Genomic DNA, 12,774 nt, shown 5'->3' with positions numbered 1-12,774 from the left:
GACTATGGCAGATCGGTGTGGGATTTTATGGGGAAAATAAATTGGTGACAGATGGTGTCTGGGTTGTTTTTCATTAAAATAAAGGACTTTTCTGTTTAAGTGTGTCTTATTGTTTTTTTGCATATAAGGTTAGTATTGGAGGTAGAAAAACACAATGAAGCAATCATCAGCTCACCGATTTGAGAAATGCCTGGAATTGAGGGTGCGGTGCATGGAGGCTTCAGGCTAGTGTCCTGGGCAAGTGAACCATGAATCTGGAATTTAGCAATCTGGCTATGACAAACATAGAGGTCTGCTGGAGACCTCTGGTTATTATGCCAACCCATCGGTGACCCGCGATCACGTGACAGGGCCACCAATTTGCGGGATTTCCGGCGCACTTGCCGGAAGAGCGAGTGAAATGCCGCTGTCAGAAATCTCATATTCTTAGACTCTCCTGTAACAGGGTCGGTGCCACAGGATTGAAGGATGCCTGATAGCGTACCAATGAAGCGATGGCCGGGGGACCACCACAGTGCAGGAAGACTACTGTACACAAGATGAGGTGCAAACAACAAAGGGTAGATTTATTGGGAGGCAAGGAATAAGTGGGTGAGGAAGATGCAAACAGGGGTATACAATGGTAAAAGACAATTTACAAGAGTTATAAACGTTATCTTTCCCGTAAAATAGCACGGTGCTCCAACTATTACAGACTCCAAATATGTCTCACAAGCAAATGTAAACAATAAACAAATAACGATGCTACTCTACGTATAACCTCCCTGGCCTTTACTAAGCAGGCCACACGGCTGCCGTGTACTGACTACTGAAGCCTACACTAGGCCCTAACAGGTGCACCAAACAGGAACAGACTCACAGTGATGTTGGGGACTCAGGTCCAGTCCCAGGGGGCCCCCCAGCAGTCTAATATGGTGGTGCGCATGGCTTTCTGTCAGCTCTGTGAAGTGTGGTCTTCTCCTTGATTCTGGATCCTAGGGATGCTCCTGGAAACTGTAAGTCCCTTTCTCGGTATCTTCGTGGCTTCACAAACTAGCACAGAACAGCCACCTTTGCTGTACCCAGAAAAGTCTTGCAAATTTCACCTGTACACTCTGTCCCAGGCTGTGGGACCTTTCTTGTAGCAAACAGCACAAAGTTCTCTCTGTAGCAGCTTCAGCTCACACACACAGTTCAGGCTCAACTTCTCCCCTAATTCTAGGGCAGTTCATCTTCACAGTCCATAGCAGGGGGAAGCAGAACATTCCATCACACCAGACAAGGGGGTGCTGTCTCTTAAAGTGGCAGCATGTTACTGTCCATAACAGCACCACCCTCTTACACCAATATTTAGGAAAGGTAAGAAGGTGGATCCAGCAACTACCATCCGGTAAGCCTGACATCAGTAGTGTGACATATATGAGGGCAAGAGATGACCACATAGATATACTGTAGATAATATAATAACTGACAACCAGCATGGATTCATGACGAATAAGTCGTGTCTAACTAACATGTTGGATTTCTATGAGGAGGTGAGTATAAATCTGGATGCAGGTAATGCGGCTGATGTGATTTATCTGGACTTTGCAAAGGCATTTGATCTTGTATCACATAACATATAACAGCCTTATACTGAAGCTACAGAAGCAAGGACTGGGGAAACTATATGCAGATGGGTAAAAAATTGGCTAAATGACCAGAAACAAAGAGTTGTCATAAATGGTACGTTCTCTAAATGGAATATAGTCAGCAATGGGGACCACAGGGATCTGTACTGGGAGAAGTGGGGACTGCAGGGATCTGTACTGGGAGCAGTGGGGACTGCAAGGATCTGTACTGGGAGCATTGGGGACCGCAGGGATCTGTACTAGGAGCAGTGGGAACCGCAGGGATCTATACTGGGAGCAGTGGGGACCGCAGGGATCTGTACTGGGAGCAGTGAGGACTGCAGGGATCTGTACTGGGAGCAGTGAGGACTGCAGGAATCTGTACTAGGAGCAATGGGGATCGCAGGGATCTGTGCTAGGAGCAATGGGGACCGCAGGGATCTATACTGGGAGCAGTGGGGATCACAGGGATCTGTACTAGGAGCAGTGGGAACCGCAGGGATCTATACTGGGAGCAGTGGGGACCGCAGGGATCTGTACTGGGAGCAGTGAGGACTGCAGGGATCTGTACTAGGAGCAATGGGGACCACAGGGATCTATACTGGGAGCAGTGGGGATCACAGGGATCTGTATTAGGAGGAGTGGGTACCGCAGGGATCTGTGCTAGGACCGATTCTTTTTAATCTCTTTATTAATGACCTTGTGGATGGGATTGAGAGTAAAGTGTCAGTCTTTCCTTATGACACCAAACTATGTAGGATTTTAAAATCTGACCTTGACATTACAATAATTGAAAACGATCTGGATAAGATGACTGATGGGCAAACACTTGGCAAATGAGGTTTAATGTAGATAAATGTAGAGTAATGCACCTGGGACGGAGTAATCCTATTGCTGCATATACAATAAATGGGACCATATTTGGGACTACAGAACAGGAGAAGGACGGGGGATTCTGGTTACAAGCAAGCCGAGCAGCAGTACTCAATGTCAGGCAGCAGCTGCAAAAGCAAACAAGATTTTAGGATGTGTAAAAATAGAGATAAAATCCAGCAATCACAACATTGTATTACCCCTTTATAAATTGCTGGTGAGGCCACATCTAGAATATGGGATCAAGTTTTGGGCACCACATTTTAAAAAGGATATTCAGAAATTAGAATCAGTTCAAAGACGGCAACTAGATTATTACAGGGAATGGAGGCCTCTCATATGACGAGAGGTTGGAAAGGTTGGGCATGTTTAGCTTAGAAAAAAGACGTTTTAGAGGAGATACATGTATAAATATATGTGTGGCCAGTACAAAACACTGGCACATTACTTATTCCTTCCAAGACCATACTGAGGACTGGGGGTACTTATTACTGGTGGAAGAAAGGCGATTCCGGCAGCTAAACAGGAAAGGGTTCTTTACAGTTAGAGCAGTCAGACTGTGGAATGTCCAACCACAGGAGGTAGTACATGATGTGCTACTTACAGGCCAGGTTGAACTTCACGTCGCTGCTGTTCAGGCTGTTTGTTATGTTTGTAGCCGAACATATGAAGGATCCATTGTCATTAGTGGAGACAGGGCTGATAATGAGCGTAGTGTTATTATCGGTGAGGATATATCGGCCTCCTCCGGATATCGCTGCCCCTTGTAGACTCCACGAGTAACTGACATTTGTTCCATCAGCCGAACATCGTAGAGACACTGAATCTAATCCAGGCCAGACAAGTCCCGATACATTACTTCTCACCGCGACATTAGAGACCGGAACTGAGATACAAAACACAAAGAAACATAAAGGTTGGATTGTAAAAGCTTAGAATAAGCACAATATAATATACTACATATATACATTCTCAGAATTGACATTCTGGCTAAGGGTCATTGGATTCCCCCTCATGTACATATTTGCCAAACTATGACCAACAAGCAACATTGCTAAAATGGTTCGTCTTCTTTGGCTTCTAATAAGCAGATCTAGGAGATGTGAAGATGAACATTTCAGGCCAGAAAAAAGAGGCGACAGGATAATGTGGGCATGGTTAGAAGATGAGCAATTTTTTTTAAAAATGTCCCGTGCGTGTTGTGCTGCTCCCACACGTAGTAAAGTTTATATGGCTGTATGTTGGTATCTGTGTCTATCGGTAAAGGCAATATATTTATGACAGAGTACAGACCCGCACGTGGATCATCATTTAGCAGGACACTAACAAAGGTGACCTATATGTCGGATCCTAATTGGATTAGTAAAGATAAAGACTGAGTAGAGAATGTATTAGGTCGTTAAATTGTGAGATCCTGACGATCAAGAAGTTTAGTACTAAAGACTTGCAATAGTTGGAGGCCATATTGGAGTTTTTGCATTGGTGCCGTGAGCTTCAAGTCACGCCACTGGTAGCAAATCTAATTAGAAGTGAGCACCCTCACTACTGAGGGCTTTTGGAGTAAAATGGAGTAAATGGTTACAGGCTGGTCATTTATTTCCCATTCTCTATATCCTTACCATACACAGTCAGACTCAGAGAGTTGCTGGTGTTGGCGCTGACAGGGTTTTCAATGGTGCAGGTGTAGGATCCACTGTCACTCTCAAATATCAGGGTGAAGTCCAGGAATGATTCCCTGCAGATCACACGTCCAGAGCAGATAATCTTCTGACCATTTCGGTAGAAAGTGTAAGAAGTCACATTCTGGTTCCCGGCATCACACTGGAGGGTCACATTGGTGCCATTAATAAGAGGAGTACTGGTAATGGAGCGGAGAACAGGAGCACTGAGGGGAGCTGAAAAACAGCAAAAAATATACTGGTTCATTTTGTAGTGTAAATTTTAATTCCCATAATTACACAGGACGGTCACAGGGGAGGCTGTAATAAGCTGGAGTGCAGGTAGAGGCAGATCTGAGAAGTGGAGCATTCAGTAAAACTAAAACACAAGTACTGTATGGAAGTATCAACAATGGAGGTCAGTCAGTTATGTCTCTACGGCAGTGTAGAATATATTTGCCTCGGCCCCCTTAAAATGGACCTGTCACTTTCTCATTGCCGCTATACTCTTGAATCCAGCAATGTTTTTTTTTGGTTCTCGCTCCTCTCCATTTCTGAGATACGGCTTCTTTTTTCTTGTATAAAAATCTAGTCTTGCTAGCCAAGTGGGTTGGTCCTCAACTCTTATCTATGGGAGACTTCTTGAGGGCTATGTCCTCTTTGTTGCTAAGACTAGATTTACATACAGCACAACAGATAAAAACTAGAGCCCACAAACCTTTAGTATTAAATTAATGTAGAGGTGCACAAATACGCTATGTGGAGAATATACTAAAATACAGCTCTGGAAAAAATTAAGAGATCACCATATCAAATCCCTGTCATGGCTGACCAATCTCCAGACCTGAACCCCATTGAAAACCTCTGGAATGTAATCAAGAGGAAGATGGATAGTCACAAGCCTTCAGACAAAGAAGAACTGCTTACATTTTTGTACCAGGAGTGGCATAAGGTCACCCAAAAGCAGTGTGAAAGAGTGGTGGAAAGCATGCCAAGACGCATGCAAGCTGTGATTAAAAATCATGGTTATTCCACAAAATATTGATTTCTGAACTCTTCCTGAGGTAAAACATTAGTATTGTTGTTTCTCAATGATTATGAACTTGCCTTCTTAGCATTATTTGAGGTCTGAAAGTACTGTTTTTTTTATTTTGACCATTTTTGTGTGTCAGAAAAAAAATACAAAATTTATTGCTTGGAAATTCGGAGACGTGTTGTTAGAAGTTTATAGACTAAAAGAACAATTTACATTTTACTAAAAAATATACCTATAAAGAGAAAAATCAGACAAACTGAAAATTTTGCAGTGGGCTCTTAATTTTTGCCAGAGCTGTATACATACACGATGTGTCAGCACACTGCGACTGCTTAACCCCTTAGTGACAGAGACAATTTGGTACTTAATGACCGAGCCAATTTTTACAATTCTGACCAGTGTCAATTTATGAGGTTATAACTCTGGAACGCTTTATCGGATCCCGCTGATTCTGAGATTGTTTTTTCGTGACATGTTGTACTTCAAGTTAGTGGTAACATTTCTTCGATATTACTTGCGATTATTTATAAAAAAAAATGGAAATATGGCGAAAATTTTTAAAATTTTGCAATTTTCAAACTTTGTATTTTTATGCCCTTAAATCAGAGAGATATGTCACAAAAAATAGTTAATAAATAACATTTCTCACATGTCTACTTTACATCAGCACAATTTTGGAAACAATTTTTTTTTTGTTAGGGAGTTATAAGGGTTAAAAGTTGACCAGCAATTTCTCATTTTTACAACACCATGTTTTTTTTAGGGACCACATCACCTTTGAAGTGATTTTGAGGGGTCTATATGATAGAAAATAACCAAGTGTGACACCATTCTAAAAACTGCACCCCTCAAGCTGCTCAAAACCACATTCAAGAAGTTTATTAACCCTTTACGTACTTCACAGGAACTAAAACGATGTGGAAGAAAAAAATGAACATTTAACTTTTTTTTGCAAACATTTTACTTCAGAACCATTTTTTTTAATTTTCACAAGTGTAAAAACAGAAATTTAACCACAAATTTTGTTGTGCAATTTTTCCTGAGTACGCCGATACCCCATATGTGGAGGTAAACCACTGTTTGGGCGCACCGCAGAGCTTGGAAGTGAAGGAGCACCGTTTGACTGTTTCAATGCAGAATTGGCTGGAATTGAGATCGGACGCCATGTCGCGTTTGGAGAGCCCCTAATGTGCCTAAACAGTGGAAACCCCCCACAAGTGACACCATTTTGGAAACTAGACCCCCCAAGGAACTTATCTAGATGTGTGGTGAGCACTTTGAACCCCCAAGTGCTTCACAGAAGTTTATAACGTAGAGCCGTGAAAATAAAAAATCGCATTTGTTTTCACAAAAATGATTTTTTCGCCCACAAATTCTTATTTTCACAAGGGTAACAGGAGAAATTAGACCACAAAAGTTGTTGTGCAATTTCTCCTGAGTACGTCGATACCCCATATGTGGAGGTAAACCACTGTTTGGGCGCACCGCAGAGCTTGGAAGTGAAGGAGCACCGTTTGACTTTTTCAATGCAGAATTGGCTGGAATTGAGATCGGATGCCATGTCGCGTTTGGCGAGTCCCTGATGTGCCTAAACAGTGGAAACCCCCCACAAGTGATACCAATTTGGAAACTAGACCCCTTAAGGAACTTATCTAGATGTGTGGTGAGCACTTTGAACCCCCAAGTGCTTCACAGAAGTTTATAACGTAGAGCCGTGAAAATAAAAAATCTCATTTTTTCTACAAAAATGATCTTTTTGCCCCTAAATTTTTATTTTCACAAGGGTAACAGGAGAAATTAGACCACAAAAGTTGTTGTGCAATTTCTCCTGAGTATGTCGATACCCCATATATGGGGGTAAACCACTGTTTGGGCGCACCGCAGAGCTTGGAAGAGAAGGAGTGTCGTTTTACTTTTTCAATGTAGAATTGGCTGGAATTGAGATCGGACACCATGTCACGTTTGGAGAGCCGCTGATGTGCCTAAACAGTAGAGACCCCCCACATATGACACCATTTTGGAAACTAGACCCCTTAAGGAACTTATCTAGATGTGTGGTGAGCACTTTAAACCCCCAAGTGCTTCACAGAAGTTTATAATGTAGAGCCGTGAAAATAAAAAAATCGCATTTTTTCTACAAAAATGATCTTTTTGCCTCCAAATTTTTATTTTACCAAGGGTAACAGGAGAAAATGGACCCCAGAAGCTGTTGTACAATTTGTCTTGAGTACGCCGACACCCCATATGTGGGGGTAAACCACTGTTTGGGCGCATGGCTGAGCTCGGAAGCAAAGGAGCGCCATTTGACTTTTCAATGCAAAATTGACTGGAATTGAGATCGGACGCCATGTCGCGTTTGGAGAGCCCCTGATGTGCCTAAACAGTAGAAACCCCCCAAAAGTGACCCCATTTTGGAAACTAGACCCCCCATGGAATTTATCTAGATGTGTAGTGAGAACTTTGAATGCCCAAGTGCATCACAGAAGTTTATAATGCAGAGTCGTGAAAATAAAAAATATATATTTTTTAACAATAAAGATTTTTTAGCCCCCAAGTTTTTATTTTCACAAGGGTAACAAGAGAAATTGGACCCCAAAAGTTGTTGTCCAATTTGTCCTGAGTATGCTGGTACCCCATATGTGGGGGTAAACCACTGTTTGGGCGCACGGCAGAGCTCGGAAGGGAAGGAGCGCCATTTTGGAATGCAGACTTTGATAGAATTGTCTGCGGGCGTTATGTTGCGTTTGCAGACCCCTAATGTACCTAAACAGTAGAAACCCCCACAAGTGACCAAATTTTGGAAACTAGACCCCCTAAGGAACTTATCTAGATATGTGGTGAGAACTTTGAAAGCTCAAGTGCTTCACAGAAGTTTATAATGCAGAGTAGTGAAAATAAAAAAATATTTTTTTTTCCAACAAAAAAGATTTTTAGCCCCCAAGTTTTTATTTTCACAAGGGTAACAGGAGAAATTGGACCCCAAAAGTTGTTGTCCAATTTATCCCGAGTACGCTGATGCCCCATATGTGGGGGTAAACCACTGTTTGGGCGCACGGCAGAGCTCAGAAGGGAGGGAGTACCATTTGACTTTTTTAGCGCAAAATTGGCTGTCGTGTTTGGAGACCCCCTGATGTACCTAAACAGTGGAAACCCCCCAATTCTAACTCCAACCCTAACCCCAACACACCCCTAACCCTAATCTCAACCCGATCCATAATCCTAATCACAACCCTAACGATAATCACAACCCTAACCCCAAAACAGCCCTAATCTCAACCCTAACCATAACCCTAATCAAAACCCTAAATCCAACACACCCCTAACCCTAATCCCAACCCTAACCCTAATCCCAACCCTAATCCCAAACGTAACACTAATCCCAACCCTAATCCAAACCCTAACCCTAATCCCAACTCTAATCCTAACTTTAGCCCCAACCCTAACTTTAGCCCCAACCCTAACCTTAACTTTAGCCCCCGTCGTCACAAAAAAAGTTCAATGTAACCTTTTTTTTGTACGTCGCGTCTGCCATTTCCGCGCATGCGTGGCCGTAACTCTGCCCCCTCCTCCCCAGGACATAGACTGGGCAGCGGATGCGTTGAAAAACTGCATCCGCTGCCCACGTTGTGCACAATTTTTACAACGTGCGTCGGCACATCGGGCCGACGCATTGCGACCGCCCCGTACCGACGCAAGTGTGAAAGAAGCCTAAGGCTACTTTCACACTAGCGTCGTACTCGGCCCATCGCAGTGTGTCGGGCCGACGTACCGACGCTAGCGTTGTAAGCGCCGCACAACGGGTGCAGCGGATGCTGTTTTTTCAACGCATCCGCTGCCCCATTGTGAGGTGCGGGGAGGTGGGGGCGGAGTTCCGGCCACGCATGCGCGGTCGGAAATGGTGGACACGTCGCACAAAAAAGTTACATGTAGTTTTTTTTGTGTCGACGGTCCGCCAAAGCACGACGCATCCGTCGCACGACGGATGCGACATGTGGCAATCCGTCGCTAATGCAAGCCAATGGAGAAAAAACGCATCCTGCAAGCACTTTTGCAGGATGCGTTTTTTCTCCAACGACGCATTGCGACGGAAGCCAAAAAACGCTAGTGTGAAAGTAGCCTAACCCTAGCCCTAACCCTAAATTTAGCCCCAACCCTAACCCTAACTCTAACCCTAACCCTAACTAACCCTAACTCTAACCCTAACCCTAACTCTAACCCTAACTCTAACCCTAACCCTAACCCTAACTCTAACCCTAACTCTAACCCTAACTCTAACCCTAACCCTAATTTTAGCCCCAACTTGTCTTCTCCTGCCGGCCGGCAGATGGCAGCAGATGGCGGGCGCACTGCGCATGCGCCCGCCATGATGAAAAAGCCGGCTGGCAGGAGAAGACAGAAGAGGACCCAGGGACCCCGGGTGAGTGTGATAGGGTCCCCGAATCCCCCTATTTCTCTGTCCTCTGATGTGCGATCACATCAGAGGACAGAGAAATAACTGATCGCTTTTTTTTTTTTTTTTTTGCGGTCGCCGGTAAACTGTTAATTACCGGCGATCGCAAAGCAGGGGTCGGTGCAAACCGACCCCGATCATGTTCTTTGGGGTCTCGGCTACCCCCGGCAGCCGAGACCCCAAAGATCTTCCGGGTGCCGGGCGGCAGGCGCACTGCGCGTGCGCCCGCCATTTTTTCCCGGAAAAAAGACGGCGGCGCCCATGGGGAGACACGAGGAGCACCGGGGGAGGTAGGTGAGTATTGGGGGGCTATTGGGGGCCATCGGGGACCACATTTCTCTGTCCTCCGATGTGCGATCACATCGGAGGACAGAGAAATTAAACGGCAAATCGCGTTTTTTTTTTTTTTGTTGCGACCACTGGTAAACGGTTAATTACCGGCGATCGCAACTCGGGGGTCGGTAAAAACCCCCCGAATCATGTTCTCTGGGGTCTCGGCTACCCTCGGCAACCGAGACCCCAGAGAAAATCCGACTCTGGGGGGCGCTATACACTTTTTCCACAGCGCCGTTAATTAACGGCGCTGTGGATTAAGTACCCTTAGCGGCCGCCGTTAAAAGGCGTATCGGCGGTCGTTAAGGGGTTAATACACGAATTCCAATGTTGCTGTAAACATTAAAAACTTAAAGATATTTAGCTAGTTTTTTGATCGCCATCCATCCATGCCAAGGTTTAGCTAATTATGGATGGTCCCTAACACAAAATGTCTTCCCTCTTCATGTGCTAAACCAGCCATAGAATCATAAAATTCTAGAATGTTAGAGTTGGAAATGACCTCCGAGGTCATCGTGTCCAACCCCCTGCTCAATGCAGGAGTCACTAAACCATCTCAGACAGATGTCTGTCCAACCTCTGTTTGAAGACTTCCATTGTAGGAGAACTCACCTCCTCACGTAGCCGCCAGTTCCACTCATTGATCACCCTCACTGTCAAAAAGTGTTTCCCAATATTATTATTATTATTATTATTTATTTATTGTTATAGCGCCATTTATTCCATGGCGCTTTACAAGTGAGGAGGGGTATACATAATAAAAACAAGTACAATAATCTTGAACAATACAAGTCATAACTGGTACAGTAGGAGAGAGGACCCTGCCCGCGAAGGCTCACAATCTACAAGGGATGGGTGAGAATACAGTAGGTGAGGGTATCTTCTCCCTTTCAGTTTCCTTCCATTGCTTCTGGTGTTTCCATGTGAAAATGAGAATTAGGATAATCCCTCTACACTGTGACAGCCCTTCATATATATATACACATGGTGCATCCGCACACTGCGACTAATGAATACATGAACTGCACTATTGCGGCAAACTTTAAAAACGTAAAGGTAATGAGTTTTTTGATCAAAGAGGGCAAAAGCCATCCAACCACATCACCATAACCATTCATTATTCACAGTGCGCTGATGCATCATATATGTATATGTCACTATATTGGCCAGATAATGTATTTGTGCACCTGCACATTAATTTAATACTAAAGCTGTGCAGGCCCTTTTCTTTTTTGTGTAAGACATATGGGGTGTTGGTTGTGACCCCCTCCAGGGCCCAGCACCTTTATCCACCCATTTTCCTACAAAAGGTTTTAATTGCGAGCTTTGCCTGGTTTCCTTTTCACTTCTCATTCACATGAGGCTGGTTTGGCACATGGAGGAATAAGACGTTTACTGGTTAGGGACCATCTATAGTGAGGTACACCTTGATGTGGTTAGATGGCTATTGGGATCTTTGATCAAAAAATTCTAAATAAGTACAAGTAACTTTACTTTTTTAACGTTTGCTGCAATAGTGGAGTTCATGTACTCAGTCGCAGTCCTGAAGTGAGGGGAGACCACCACAGTGATTAGTGTGAGCTGGAGCAAAGAGGAAAAGAGAACCGACAAAAGGACACAGTGTTTGATCAGAGATGAGTCCCAGGAGAGAACTCCTAGCAGTATGGCCCAGAGTTTCTAATGGATCGCCCCCCAAGGGCCGTGGGGTACTTGGTACCGGGTCCTGCGGTTCACAGGGGGATGTCACGGTGGCTGACCCGGTCCGTGGCCCTGGGACGTCCGTGCAAAAGGGGAAAAGTCTTTAGAGGATAGAGTTTATGTTCGTGACACCACCTGTGGTAAGGTATACCATCTAGCTGCCATAACATCACCCCAGCGGACCCCTTAAAGCAGCGTCGGTTACCCTGACCGAATACCACAGGTGGCGTCACGAACATAAACTCTATCCCTCTAAAGACCTTTCCCCTTTTGCACGGACATCCCAGGGCCACGGACCGGGTCAGCCACCGTGACATCCCCCTGTGAACCGCAGGACCCGGTACCGAGTACCCCACGGCCCTTGGGGGGCGATCCAACTTGGCGTCACGAACAGGATGGACTAAACCCCGTGAATCGGGTTATGTGCGCCTAAGGACTGTGCCAGAATTGTGCCTGAACTGTGATTTATTGAAAGACTGTGTATCGCAAAAGACCACCAAAATGGCCGCCAAAATAGCCGCCATTACAGCGCTACAGGGAGCGCTGAAGAAGAAGAGTGGGCCATCGTGGGCAGGAACTGAGAAGCGTGAAAAATAATGGCCGCCCAGTCCAAATATCTCTGTACCCTGAGGACGTGTCCGTCAGCGATCCGCCTTCTAATCCTAAATGGCGGGAGGAGACCAAGAAGAAGGGACTGCCCCCGGAGGAGAGAGCGGGAAGGAGACCTGGACGGAGAGAGCCACGTGGAAGACGCCATGGCCAGCGGTCTTTAGAGAGGAAAGGTCTTTAGAGGGATAGAGTTTATGTTCGTGATGCCACCTGTGGTATTCGGTCAGGGTGACCGACGCTGCGTTAAGGGGTCCGCTGGGGTGATGTTATGGCAGCTAGATGGTATACCTTCTCACAGGTGAAGTATGTCCCCAGAGCTTCCTGGTGTATGGATGGTGGTATGATGAGAGACGCAATGAAGAACAAGGACACTAGGTTGCAGTCTCTTTACCTTTACTGAAGACTTCAGCATCCACAGTCCAGGGCACCAGATCACAGGGCAGGCAGAGTCCGGCCGGTTTGGAGGCAAGTCCAAAGTCCCCTTGTCCAGGTGGAAATCAGTAGCCTTCTCTTGCGCTGCAGTGGTGT

General features: G+C 45.1%; 1 protein-coding gene across 2 annotated transcripts in view; it reads right to left on the bottom strand.

Moving 5' to 3' along the window:
- LOC143770336 (cell adhesion molecule CEACAM5-like) overlaps positions 1 to 12,774 on the bottom strand; it is a 121,052-nt gene that overhangs the window by 22,813 nt on the left and 85,465 nt on the right. The window contains exons 3-4 of one of the 2 annotated variants that reach the window (XM_077259862.1): positions 4,082 to 4,357; positions 3,067 to 3,348 (exon numbers count right to left, since the gene is read on the bottom strand). In XM_077259862.1, coding sequence (XP_077115977.1) covers positions 3,067 to 3,348; positions 4,082 to 4,357 — 558 coding nt within the window. The remainder of the gene's footprint in view (positions 1 to 3,066; positions 3,349 to 4,081; positions 4,358 to 12,774) is intronic. The other variant, XM_077259861.1, reaches the window with a different exon arrangement.

Source organism: Ranitomeya variabilis, chromosome 4 (assembly GCF_051348905.1).
Source record: "Ranitomeya variabilis isolate aRanVar5 chromosome 4, aRanVar5.hap1, whole genome shotgun sequence".
NCBI classification, from domain to species: Eukaryota; Metazoa; Chordata; class Amphibia; order Anura; family Dendrobatidae; genus Ranitomeya; species Ranitomeya variabilis.
This window is presented reverse-complemented; position numbering and strand designations above follow the sequence as displayed.